The 14,721-nt window shown below is 37.7% G+C and overlaps 1 protein-coding gene across 1 annotated transcript in view; it reads right to left on the bottom strand.

The window, feature by feature from the left end:
* Positions 1–14,721, bottom strand: part of cadps2 (Ca++-dependent secretion activator 2) — a 249,958-nt gene that overhangs the window by 91,436 nt on the left and 143,801 nt on the right. The window contains 4 exon segments of the mRNA XM_055155697.1: positions 9,001–9,170; positions 9,172–9,199; positions 10,062–10,170; positions 10,631–10,697. Coding sequence (XP_055011672.1) covers positions 9,001–9,170; positions 9,172–9,199; positions 10,062–10,170; positions 10,631–10,697 — 374 coding nt within the window.

The raw sequence follows: 14,721 nt of genomic DNA on the forward strand, positions 1-14,721 counted from the left end.
ACATCGACGGACATCTCATTAACCAACTTTTTGAGGCAGATCATTTATATTATTATTTTCCACACATATGGTCACAGATAACAATAATTTTTTCATCATGTAAGATTTGGAAGGCTACAGACGGCAATGAAAACATTTGTTTCCTTTGATGTTTGTCTTACACCTCTGCAAATCATCTGTCTTGGTGTGTAGAAATTTACATTTAACAAACTGATTTGGCAAAGGTGCAGAGTGGACTTGAGAGGCTCGGGACAGGCTCTAGCTCTGACCCGATCTGTTATGTCAGTCTCTCCTCGTGAACAAATGGAAAGCACTTGTTTTCTGCTCCAGACTGACACACTCAAGTGTCTGAACAGATTTGTGTGCGTCGGGTTGAATACAGGCGATTTGGAGGTGATATATAAATGTGTTGGCGCCTCTTTATGAGCGTGGCAGTGAACTGGAGCGTAAACACACAGGCAGTGTCAGCTCTCGCTCGTGTGGTTAATAGTTCCCACCTCGGTTGGCTGCGGCTCCTCTGTGATGCTGTAAGTACTTCACCGTAACAGAGGAACCAAGATGGCTGCTGAGTGAGAGGGAACACTGGAGGAATCCTTCAGAGTCAACATCCTGCTCTTGTGCTGAGAAAGCTCTTCATGTTTGTTTATTATGAAGGGTCAAAGCTCTATATGGCTCTGGTTGAAAGCAATTTTCACACTCATACATACTGCAAGCATCTGATCAAGTGATTTACAGGAAGGCGAGGTACATGAAGTATCACAATACTCACACTTCACAAATCAACATGTCTTCCCTAAGCCCTGTATTCTTGAGTAGTCATGTCAGTGCTGTCAAGGTTTTACATCAATGCAGGTCTTTAATATAGAAAGATAAACTGTCCAGATGACCTTTGAGATCTTTTCAAACAAGGACCACTCCAGGAAGAATGAGGGATTAAACTAGTTCCAAAGTATGGCATCAAACTTACCTTGTTTTATTCAATTGGACGTTTTTTGTTTTGTTTTTTTTCGTTTTTGTTTTTTAATACTATTGTTCCTGTTACTGGGGCCACCTCTCCTCTGACCTGACCTGTAAACTTGGTCCAACGGAGCTTTTCTCCATGAAGATAGCTAAGTTTAATGCCATATTGTAGATCATATCATGCAAAGCAAGGAAAACGATCGGCTGGTGGAGCTTGCACAAAAAAATAATTAAACTGAAGGAAAAGACCTGAATGAAATGTTTTATGTTCTCTTAAAATGGTTTGTTGTCAAAAAAGAAATTTGAAATACTACACAAATCTCTCCACTACATAACACGTATACACAAGGGTGAAAGTAACTACAAATACCCACAGTAGTGTAGCTTTGTAATTGTACTTCATTACATTTAAAAATCATAGGAAATGTCTTTGCTTCTTCCTACAAAGACACATAACATCACTGCATCGCCTGGTCTCATTGGCTAGAGTTCAAATAATATGCAGATTGTGGTTTCACACAACTTCATTCACATTTAAACTGTTTCTATTGAAAGTTTGATTCAGAATGCTGCTAACATTGTTTAACTACTTTGAGTGTGATTTTTCATGCATGCTTTATACTTTACATAATTAATAAGAACAAATGTGGCTGCAGTTCTGTTTGCTGTACTTGTAAGTGAGTATATTTTCAACCATGTAACTTTACTTTTACTTGATTACAAAATGTCAGTACTCTTTCCACCACTGTCGTTGTACAATCCAGCATCATAAACGCCATGACAACCCATTTCGTACATGAAAATCCATTAGAATCAGCTGTGCCTCGTGTGTTTCAATGTGTCCTCATTTGGGACAATCTACCGTGGTAAACATCTCCACACGGGACACCGAGTCTCGCTTTGTACACTCCGACACTTGAGCTCTTTTGCAGCTGATTAAAATGCCGGTTCGAGGTCAACGAAGAAAGGAACAGCCCAAAAGTGGGAGCAAAATAAAGGACGAAGTGGCACGGGGCTTCGCTTGAGCAAACCTGGGTTCATTTCAAGCCCTTTGAGCTCCTCCTGTTAATGGCCCCACCAAATGAAAAGCCTAACACTCTCCACTCTGCGTGCATTGTGGAAGTACATTTGGCGCTGGGAAGTTTGCGAGGGTGACACATGGTCCAACAAAAGACGAAGAATACCGACTCGGCTTTCCCTCGCTTTCGACGCCTGCGGCTTCGGACCAGAGACGAGCATTAGCGCTTTTTATCAACGCTGCCATTTTGTTTTTTGTTTCCCTACTAAGAGCCCGCCGGGACGCTTTCAGACACTGCTGTACTCCGCCCCCTCCTTCTCTCGCGTCTTGGTTCTTTTCTTTGTCCAGTTAGCAAAAGTGAAATCTCCACAATCAACTTCCAATCGACCTTGTATTTGGCCCTTGGAGTTTAAGGTCGGTCCATTCTTTTTGGTGGCCTGCTTTTTCCTTTTTTTTTTCCCGACGCCGCTGTCTCATTCCGATGTAGGTCATTTTACATTCGTTATCAACAAAACTCCGGGTTGTGCTTAATGTAATTTGTTGACATGAGCGCAATCCAAGAAGAGTGAAAAGCAAAGGAGACAAAGAGATATAGATTAGCGCTGATAGGAAGAGGAGGGGGGCCCAGGGCAGTATTGATTGGGACATGCACAAAGAAGGGGTGACGTTGATTTGTGTCAGTCCAACTTTGGGGCTTTATGCTCTGGGCTGGGGGGGGTGTGAAGGGTCGCATGGAGAGTTGGGTGTTGGCACAGATGGCGTAGTATTCGGAGATCACGTTCACTTCTATTTCTGACACTGGAAATGGAGTCGTATTAGTCATTTTCCAAATTCATCGACCCAGCTCATGATTTGTTTTGAAGAGGTTATGTCAAGAGGCCACGCTCTGGTTCGCAGATAAAGGCTGAATGCTGAACTCCAAGGCTCTGCTCTTGAAATGAGAAAAAAGCCATTGAAAATTACAGCGATACTTTTGTCAAACGAGGACATTCAGAGCCAGAGTGTTTACGCTTGTTATTGCTTCATTCAGCTAAAATCTAATGGCATTTGAAGATTTGACAACGCCGTTTAGGTAGGAAATCACATGAAATTCATACTTTGAGGATATCATTTTGATTTAAAAAATAATAATAACAACCATGAGGGTGGTTAAGTTATTGTGGCTACTTGTGTCAGGAAGTAATATTTTTTTGCTGTGACAACCCTAGAAAAAAACATGAAATAATAAAAAACTTTATACAGTGATATGATTAAATAGTTGCTGCTTTTTAAAATTCTGCTTAGACTGTATTAGTATTATTTACTTAACTTAATGTAATGTAATGGACTTTAGCTCAGATGCCAGTTTGACAGGATAATTATTACACAAAAATATAACAGGAAAGAGTAGGGGTGTGCAAAAATATCAAAATACCGGTATATCTTATCGTTTAATGTGATGACACAGTATTGGTATCGTGGGCTGCTGTATCGATATATCGCCAACAGTATTTTTTGGTATATTTTAATAAATTATTTAGTTACAGCGCTACTGTTTTGTTGTTTGTTTAGTGGAAGGAAACTTCTTTATGCAACACTTTTGACATTTTCACAGTTTTGAGGATTAAAAAGGGCGTGTTCATATCAACATTGCACAAGAAGTGGTTTAACAAAGAATTTAGTATCACAGCCATGATTTAGCCATTATTTTTTATTGAACCATATCAAATTGATTTGAAGTATATCGTTATGAATCCAAAGTGCACTGTATCAAGACATGTATTGTATCGTGGCCTATGTATCAAGGTATATATCGTATCGGCAACTTCTTAATGATACCCAGCCCAAGGAAAGAGTCTACAATACCAATGATCATTTTTAATAGGCTTTGACCTCATGACATGTTGATGTGTTGGTATGAGCTAATACCCTCTGGCTTATTCATAATTAGCTAATTTGGATGGGTGATGGTACTAACGGCTATAACAAAAAAATAAAAATATAAAATAGAAAAAAAAATAAAAATACAGTGGACAAGCTCGAAAATTCTAAAAACTTACAGTACTATTCCTGTGTGTGTGTAGGCCATGTCCTACCAGGAAGTAAAATTATAACTTCACCAAAACTGTCAAACTACAAAAATGCAGGATAGATTTAAAAAATATTATCTTTTAAACTAGGCTATGTTTTAGTAATATGAAATCAGTAGTCATACCCCCTTTAATATGATATAAGTATTTGTAGTGCTGCTGTTGTGCTTTCTGTTGCAGCACTGCAGTTTCCTCCTTGTGGAATGAATGTAGCTTTTTCTGTACTTATGCAGTTTGATTCAGATTTTGTTAAGTCACTTTCATTATTTTAAATACTAGAAAATGTATTGTTTTTTAATTAGCTAGCATTTACTTCAGAGCTATTGAATGCTGTAATTAAAATAGTGTGCACAGCTAGTAGTTACTGCTATGTCCAATGTCTTTTGTGAAGGTGAATAAAAGGGCATTTTTCAAAAAGTGAAAGTAGAGAAATGGCTGATCAAACTCTAACTGCTCAACATTGTTCACTGCTGCAGAAATCTAAGGAATGTGACTGTTACAAGGACTTTACTGAAGGCAATTTGCTGAAAGCTGCAGTAGACTGGATATGGACAAGATCAGTGCGGTGAAAATGGTGTCAGGCTGTCAAACATACGGAATGGCAAATATAAAGACTGCTATGTTAATGTACTATTTAATAGGGCTGTATCTGATTTAAATAAAAAAAATAAAAATAATAAAGTCATATTTGTTTTGCTAGCACAGATAAATTGTAAAATAAGCTCTTATATGGTCATAATAAGATCATTGTGTGCTATCTGCATTAGGCCTAATATTTGAGTTGTAGAGGGTTGAATAACTCTGTGGCTAATTATTGCTTCATTCTGCTACAGAATTTATTTGTTGCATCTTAAGCCTTTTGAGTGATACTGGCTATTTAAAAATGTTTACTGGGATTATCTTGCACTAGTGTTAGTGGTTAAGTGGCATGAAGTAGTTCTAATATTATCGTTTAACGCAATATATCTCTGTAGCAATATACCGTGTTTCAAAATTTGTCATAAAGCAAACCAGGAAGTAATGTTCCCAAGGACCAAGCATTCATCACCACGAATAATTATGGTTCTGGATATAAATTAGGAAAGTGGAGAATAACTTTGGTCCACTATAGTTTAAAATGAACTAGTTTTGTTTTTCACGTTTTATAAGACTGTAAAAATTAGATACATACAGCACATTAAAAGTTGTTGTAAAATGTGTTAATGTTGACTGGCGGTTGCCAATAGGAATGTTTAAATAGTCAAATGAAGGTGTTTGCATTGTAGACCTCAAAACATAAAAAAAATATTAACTGTCAATAAGTATACTAATAACACTGGTGATTTATAGCTATTTTTAAAATCTATCTTTAAGTTTGAATGTCTTTGAAATTAAAACAATAATTGAATTTTGTCTGATATAACTGTTTTGATGAGTAATCTACAGCACTCTCTCATTTAAAGAAACAAACAAGAAAAAAGTCTAAGAGCACCAGTCAGTTTTTTCCAGTAATTATGTATTTTTGTGCCAAGGTTTAACAGAATAAACAGCCCTATAGAGGTACAGTGCTGCCCTCTACTGCCCTGGCAGAAGTGATCAGTTTTGGCCCACTGTAAACATTAAGACAACTGAAATCACTAGTAATGTATGCGTCATTAAAATATGTCAGTGAGAATATATTTGAGTACTAAGTTTTGATTCATTCTCCATTTTGAAATTCAATTAAATTATGAAATTATTTGCATTTGATTTCTCACTTATTTTCATTAATTTTGTATTTTGGGAAATAGTCAACTTTGGTGCATTCATTTTTATTTATTTATACATTTTTTAAATGTCTGAGTGCATGAACTCAAAATTACAACATCCAGAATGAATATCTATCTGTCTATCTATCGTAAAACATTTGTTACACCCCGGCAGCCACTTTTTTTTACCTGCTTTTGTAAAATATTCACATTTTTCATTTGGTTCTAACATAGAATTATAGTATTATGTTCTACTTGAGGTAAATTGTCAGATTACATGATGGATAAAGCTACACATTTCTACTTGTGAGCTTAAAGCCTGAATCTGAAGTTGAGGCTCAATCTCTTCATATCTGTCTCATGTCTGCTCCATTGGCATCGTCACGACGACAGTCACATCCTTGTGACAGGGCGTGCTGAAGATGGTGGACGGTTATCGACACAGAGAGAGACTCGATCTGCCTGTCCGAGCGGAGATGAGATGTCAGCACCAGGAACCAGATGGAAATATACAGGGACAGAGCCATCCAGCGCAAAATGATGTCAAGAGGAGAAGGGGAATTTAAGTGATTTTCAACACTGGCACTGTTGCACTGCAGACCTTTCTGGTACACCAACTGGAGAAAGATCCACAGTAGTGTTTTAAAGGCCCTGTACCCATGTTACACATAGAGTACACTTATTGTAAAACAAATGATTTAAATTAAACTTCCTACCTGTGCCATTGTTATATTTAACTACCTTTTTGGCCTTTTTAAATATCACAGCCAAAAGCAGCTAATAAACAGAGGTGTGCCAGCTTACTGGAAATAATAATTAAACAGTAAAATTTTTGGCAGTGTGTTCATGTTTGTTTTGATAATTAAACAGTAAAATGTTGTTAAAAGTCTGGAAATGTAGTTTATTTAGTGCGGGGGAGAACTTTTATAAATACAATAGCTCATCCTTGGCAACAGTGAGTGACTTTGAGAAGTAAAGGAAGCAGACAGACTGTCAAACTCAGTACATTCCTATTCACAAACCAGACTGACAGATGTAAACATGTGTGGACACCTCAAGGCCCAGTCAAGACCTGGACCAAGATCTAGACCAGGAATGGACCAGGCCAGGTCTACAGCATCAGGGGACATCAGCTCCACTTTCACCTGTCTGAACCTTGATCCATAAAGAAGGCAGGAACAAAGCGATGGCTGCAAACTTTATTCTTCAAATCTGTACCAAAATGTTTCAAATAACTATGCTACACTATGCAGCACCAGGAGTTAAGTGCTGTGTTGAATGTCTCCCTTTACTCTTCACCACCCTTTTACATTGCTCACCTGCCCTGATGAACATATTCAAGAATCTTAAAGGTGAGCTATGTAACTTCTCTAGTCAAGTGTCTGCCACTTGCTTGTCTCCATGGAGATGTATGGCATTTAACTCATCTCACATTTATTCCTTTTTATTGTTTAAATGCATTCTTACTGTGAATGGGATCGCCTTTCCACAGATCAAGCCTGCAATTTGGCCTTGGTAGTGTCACTAGTCTCCATGGAGCTAGAGATACATGAAGTTTAATGCAATACTGTATTTTAAGAAAAGAAAGAACATCTGTATTGAGACAAGCATAATATTTTACTGTACTCTTCAGAGTACTCTTACTTTAGGATAAACTTTGGTTACTCTTTCTGCTGTAAGACTACAACAATAATAACATAGAAATCAGATGTTACATGCTGACAGTTACTCTTTAAAAGTACATTGTGTAACTTTTCTGGAGGAGGAACCATCAAATGCTTTTCTTAATGGAAATGTTATTGTTTTGTATGGAATGTTTCACAGTATGGCTTTAAACCTTTCTATCTTCATGGGGACCAAACCAGACCACGTTATAGGTCAGATTTATAGAGAGGCAACCCGGCTCAGAATTACAGTTTTTTTTGCAAGATAAAACCTCCTGTAACTTCAGAAATGTGACGTAGTGCTGTTTAATGTCATACTGTGGAACATTCTAAACTGAGCAATGACATATCCATAGAAACAAGAAGGTGACGGACCCCCAACCGAAAAATTACATAGTGCACCTTCAAGTTACTCTTACTTGAGTAGCATTTTTCCTAAATACTTTTTTCTATTAGTTGAGTAATTTTTTTGGACCATTACGTTGTACTTCTAATTGAGTAATATTATTTTGAAGTAACATTACTCTTACTCGTACACAGTTTGGCTACTCTACCTGCTCCCAGTAAACATATAGTAGTATATTGTAACAACCCTCATTCATTTCAAGTCATCACTTCGAGTAACTTATTTACCTTTGCCCTTTTTGACTTCATCGATTTTCGCTGAATGAGGAAAATGTTTGCCAATCGACGCTGGCCACGACTAAACGCACGACCATGAGTGGCGAGTACAGCCATTGTGTCGGAGCCCGTTAAGTGACAATCTCCGCCATGACTGAAACATCTTTATTCCCCTTAAAAGCCGCTCGATATCTGCTGCCTCGGAAAGGCCCTGAGCTGGAAACAAAGGCCCAACCATTTGCTCTTATTGTCTCACCTGTTTACCGCCGGAGTTATTAACCTTCAAATGTGGCACGAGAACAAGTCATTAAAACGCTCAACACTATTTGCAGCGAGTCAAGATGGGGCCGCTGTATTAATCTCACAATATAGCGCAGTTTTTATTTGTGTACACACGTGGCCATTACTGGTATTTAACCTGCTTATTTTGTATGTTTTTTTCATAACTATAGAGTGATTTGCGATGCGAGTTCAACAATATTAAAGCTGATATCACAAGCGCAGACACTTAGCACGCGGTTAAGAGCTATTTCAGGGACACCTTGTATTTCCTCCGGCGAACAGCGTGTCAGCACCTCTCCGCTAATAGTGCTTCAGTCTGGGCTATTAGCGGCTAACGAGCAGCTAACGAGAAGGGGCCGTGACAAATGACACAAATGTAGCAGTAATCGGCTCCCGGAGAGGGGTACTTGACTACGCGGAGGAGGAGCGGTGGTCCTTCGCGCGGGTAATGAACAAGAGTTAAAAAAAAAAAAATGAAGTGATGTGAGGGTAAACAGGAAGCTGGGGAAGGAGAGGGAAGTGAGGAAAAGGTACGCTTGTGGACAAACCGTGTGAAGTTATGGTCAACAGAGAGGTAATTCGATAACGTATGAGTAAGAAGAGCAAAAAGTACATGAAAAAGAGTAGTGCTACAATTTCTTTTTCTATGCTGAACTCACTGATGGGCGATGTAGTCTTCTGGTTGGGCCCTCTGCAGTTGAGGGTCTTGTTCTGTAGGGGGGGCACAGGTTTGTAGGACTGCCCCGTGGCTCTGTACATGGCCTGCACCCACAGCACCCGGTCCTGCTCGTCGTCACAGGCAAACATGACGAGCTCCCCCTCCCTCACCGTTGAAGAACACGCGACCGCCCTGTAGACCTGGGTGAGACAGAAAAGGCCATGAGAAAAGCTGAATACAATATACAAAAAGATTATGCATTGAAGTTATTTTATTCAAGCTGTTCTCTTTGGGTTGCCTGATTTTATTTTTGAAACCATGGCAAAAGAAGATTGAATTCTGTCAAGTGGACACTAATAACATTATCTCTAGAAAAATCTAAGTTTGTGCTGCCTTCAGTGGCCTCTGCAGTTTCCAGTAGTTGGTGACATCACATAAGACTGCCCTAATTATAGCTAGGTGTATCTGATTACAAACAGCCTTTTAATTTTAAGCAAACAGGTAAGGATTAGCTATTATTACTTAAATTGTTTGTTTATTTATTAATTAAATGAGACAGGGACAGTGCACAATATACATTAACCTTAACAGGAGAGATGCATTGTACCAGGTTGATTCCACCTGTAGTCCCTGGGCAGTTTAACAGATTAATTGTATTTAACTGACCTCAGCTATCTTCTTGTCTTCCTGGAGACCTATGTACCATGTTTTGGGTTGATGGGGGAAACCGGAACGCCCAGAGGAAACCCATCCAGACACGGGGAGAAACATGCTAACTCCACGCAAAAATTTCCAGGCGACCCAGGGATCGAACCCAGACCCTTCTTGCTGTGAGACATAAGTGCTAGCCACTCAGCTACCTTGCCACAAATCCTTCAGCTAACACTAGTCCATCATAAAGTGCGATCTATTCTATACAGTATGTCTACTACTGTTTTAAACCAGTAGGAGTGCATGTCTCCACTCTTAGTTTATTTTTTAGGGTTGGGGTTAGTTAGGGTTCAGACAGAGTTTTGTTTAAACATAATTTGAAGAATGAGTGTTCAATATGTTAGATGTTACCAGGTTGGGGGTCGCAGTAGTCGACAGTGTATCCCTCTAGCTGCATTAGTTCCTGGGGTTCAGCCTTCTTCTCTCTGTAGCTACACATGGCAAACGTGTACTGGCTCACCTGACGGGAGAAAGGAACAAGTATTGACAACTGAATGGTTAACGGTTCACAAATTATTCACCCTGAGTGCATATTGTCAAGTTCTCCGTGTTTTTCTTTTGTCTGTTATGTCATGAAACCTAATGCTAATGCTAACGTCACCTAGAATGATAACAGCACATCCATGATAACATTACTTCCTGTTTTGTTTTTTCCTTGGCATTTTTGACTCTGCGTTCTAATTTTACAATTTGTCAGTACTGGGGCAAAACTTACTTTCTTTTATTTCCATGTTTACTCATTAGTTTGTTCCAAAAAGGCATACACAAAACAGGGCAGCAAGAAAAAAAAAGGTACTGAATAACTGCTCTATCTCTCATGCCTATTAAGAATCAAATAAGACAGGTATATATTTTAACCATTTGTCCTTTGGCCAGCTCACCAGTTACAGCACATGACAGATCACGTCTCACAAACTCACCTGAACAAGAACAAAATATCTTCGTTTCCAGCGTTTCCAAACTCTCTGACCCAAAGCATAGAGATATCTGTAAAACATACCAAATCACATTAAGAAACAATTTTCTTTTATATGCACCAACATTAGTAACGTTCCACATCATGTTGTCATTTCCATCCTATTTAAGTCATTTCACTTTAGATTTTGTATGAGGCACTTTGGTCCAAATTCATAAAATGCCTGCCCATATTGGTTTACTGTACTAAGCTTTTCTGGCATTGCTTTTAAATTATATTATAACATTTCTTTCAACATTTTATTTCAAACTGAACAGAAAAACGCTAGCTAGAGTAAAAGATATGATTGCTTATGATTGTGTAATTGAGCAAATTGGGAAAGAAGTTGCCATATTTTTAAACTTGTCGGAGATATCTGGCACAAATACCAATTCACCATTAAAACCTGTTTAAAAATAGTTCAAAATAAATTGTTTCATTCCACAAGCACACAAGCAAGTACCACCATTTGTTCAGTACAGAAACAACTGCCATATGACAAGTTAGATTACACAATTCTCTACTGGATTTTTCCCTTTGTATCTGAGCTAAATTTGTCTTGCCAATACTTATATATTGTATAAGCCATTCTTGAGGTCAAAATAAGTCATGTTGGTTGTTGCTATTAGCTTTACCATTATGGCAAAACTCCACACTGGTCTCTGTGAAACTGTGAAAAGGACTCCAACACTTCACTGGACCACTGCCAACAGTTTAAGATTAACTAGGTGTGTTTTTTAAGAGTGTACATCGGGATGTCAAAACTCAGATTCACAGAGGGCCAAAATTAGAAACTGGGATTAAGTCATGGGCCAAACTAAATATTTATTGAAAAATTTCAACAAAATCTGCATGTTTTCTCTTCTTTTGATATATATAAACCTTTTCTTATTAAAATAAATGTTTAATAATAATTTTCCTTACACATTGAATCCAGAACAAGCATAATATAAAATAATAACACAATTTTAAATAAATAATGTCTCTATAACCTATCTGCGACTGGCGGGCCAGCTCTACTACAATACAATATTTGATATAATCTGGCGGGCCAAATATAATTATACTGAGGGCCAAATTTTGACAAGTTTGACATGTCCAGTGTACACATGTACATACATTTAAGCTTTATCTAAAACAATCTTGTCTATCTTTCCAAAGCTTATAATTTAATTCCTGGTTGGACATGGCCAGCTGATTCAAAATTGTTACCCAACCATATACTCCAGAGTCGAATAGTACTTGAGTAACTTTTTAACGAAATTGTACTTTTCATCGTACTTTTCTAACAGCAAGTCTACAAGTGAGAAAATGACAGCATGAAATGATTTGAACCAAACCGCTCATTCAGATAAGATTTAGTTTCTCTCATTTTTGTGTCCATGCTGTAAAAATTGCTAATTTTATATTATAAGATTATCATGTTAGGTTACTCTTTAAATTACTCTTACTTGAGTGATTTCTTGGACCACTACTTTGTACTTAAGTAATATTATTTTAAAATAACTCTTACTTGTGTATATTTTTTAACTAATCTACTCATCTCTAATATACTGTAAACAAGCTTGTCTAATTTACAAAGTAATAGTCTAAACTGAGTTAGCAGGTTTTAAACAGAATAAAACAGAATATTTTTTCAGAAGACATTTGGCTAATTGCTGCCATTCACATTACAATTTCACTTTTACAGCTGTATTATTCCGGCAGCTCTACCCTTGAACCAGCCTCGCTTTGACTATCACTGCAGCCGACTGTCAGCCTTGAATCCTGCCCCTCTCGAAGGCTCCCGACTGAAAAGCACAAAGCGGTTGGTCAGCGAGCGTGAATGGGAGGTGGGAGAATGACCAGCGCGCCCTTTCCGATCAATGCATGCTCCGAGCGGCTTAAAGCGTGGGACTCACACAAGTGCAAGTGAGGAAAATCAATGTGCTCCAAGCTCTGCCTCAGCCCTATGCCCAGTCCAGTCAAGGCTGCCTGAGGGAGAGGAGGAGGAGGTGGGACAGTCTGGAGTATGGCTGCCATTTCAGATGACATCACAATACTCTATAAAGCAAGATGGGGACAGCTAAAAATCTATAGTTATTTTAGTTTTTGTAATACAGTAAGTTCAGTTTACAGTCTAGTTACTAGGGATGCACTGATACAACACTGGCATCGGATATATTGGCACAGATATTTTAAAATTTGGTGGATCCATTTCCAAGATATCTCTGGTGTAATACAACGATTTAGGGGTGAATGTTGGCCCAAAATATTTCATAATATTAAACTTGTATTTTAACTTTAAGCTGTTCTGTAGTTGCAAAACACATTTGGATAATTTTTTATTTTATGCTGTTTGTTTTTAAAGGAAATGCATGGTGTTTTCAGTCTCTGCCCTAGTACTGGTGCATATTGGGTATGGGCAGATATTTAAAGCCAAAGTATCAACATTAGACATCATTGGTGCATCCCTACTAGTTATTAATAAAAATGATTACATTCAACATTTGTGAATTTACCTTTCAGATATTTCATCATAAAGTTCAATGTAATGAACAGAGAGAGCTGTCTCTTGTCCCCCATCTGATATCATGGTATCGTTATATTCTACACTAGAGTCTGAAAACCACCCACTGAAAATTATCCATCAGTGGGTATAACTGTGTAAGGATGCAGACAGAGGTGAAGTCTTAGTCAACCAAAATTTGTATTAGAAACTAGGGGTGGGCGATATATCGATATTTTAAATATATATTTAAATATATTAAACTCGATATGAATTCTGACATATCGTATATATCGATATAATGCTTATATTCAATTCTGATTTCGCCACTTCACTTGTTTGTCTTCTCTCTCGTCGCCTCCGCCTCCCTGATTTTGTTCGCTCGTGTCTCCTTCACTCGTCACTATCGCCGTGAACACCGAAAGTTGGTGCCAGTGAAAAACTTCAAGCACCACGAACCTTTTCCACCATTTACAGACAAGAACATCAGCAGCACATCCTCATATTGCACCGAGTCGCGTCCTTTAGCCAGAAAGAAGCTAAACGAGCTGAGCTGCAGGAGAAGTGCGCTGTTTATGCAAATGAGCCATGCGCTTAAGTTTCGTTTCTGTAAAATGTAAACGCACGTGCGCAAAACTGCATTAAACACATTATTATCGCAAACAGGCTGATGTGGCTCTAGAGTCGTTATGCTTTATATATTGTAAAGTTTAGCAATGTAAAGTTTATTTATGCAGAATATTTAAATTAATAATCTGCTGCAGTGTCACTTGTACAATAGTGTTTGGAAACGTTGGGTTTGATCTGCAGTGGATTGTGGGATTAAACCTCAGAGCTCCTTACTGCTGGATAATAACATGGATCTATTGAAATAAGGAACATCCTGAGCTTCTTCTGCTAAATGAGCTCATGGTTATGATTATGGTCTGGATAACAGAGTTAATGCAAAGATGAACTTGTGTTGAGTTATTTTATTTATGAATGAAAAAAGAAAATATGTATTATTTCTTTTATTTTACAGTTAAATTATTATTTATGTAATTAGGGTTTTTTGTAATCTTAAATGTTCTTAAATGTTAAACTGTCGACCTCTTACACTTCAATTTAAAAAAAGGGACCTTGTGGAATTTGGCAGATTTGTTTTTGCAGTTTATAGTTTTAGGGGGTTATTTTTTCTTGAACATATATCGAGATATATATCGTATATCGAGATATAGCAAAATATATCGAGATATATTTTTTGATCCATATCGCCCAGCCCTATTAGAAACCAAAATTTTCAACTAGCCCTAGTAACTAATTAACATCATCCACATTACTGTATTAGGATTTTAGAGGAATTGTACTTGTATAATTGTAACATGTATTGCAATTAGCTAGTTTTTAAACCAAAGGAGTTACTGAGTACAATAAATCCCATGTGTCCCATTGCACAGCATATTTTAGAAGGAAACTTTTGCCTTTTTCGTCAGTTGTTCAAGTATGGTGGTGTTACCTTTAAACTGATGTAGTAAACAATTCGTATCCACTATATGTGCCAATAACATTTGTGAAAAGGGTTAAAGTCC

This window comes from Boleophthalmus pectinirostris, unplaced genomic scaffold (genome assembly GCF_026225935.1).
Source record: "Boleophthalmus pectinirostris isolate CB_2022bp ecotype Guang Dong unplaced genomic scaffold, ASM2622593v1 HiC_scaffold_2, whole genome shotgun sequence".
In the NCBI taxonomy this organism is placed as follows: Eukaryota; Metazoa; Chordata; class Actinopteri; order Gobiiformes; family Gobiidae; genus Boleophthalmus; species Boleophthalmus pectinirostris.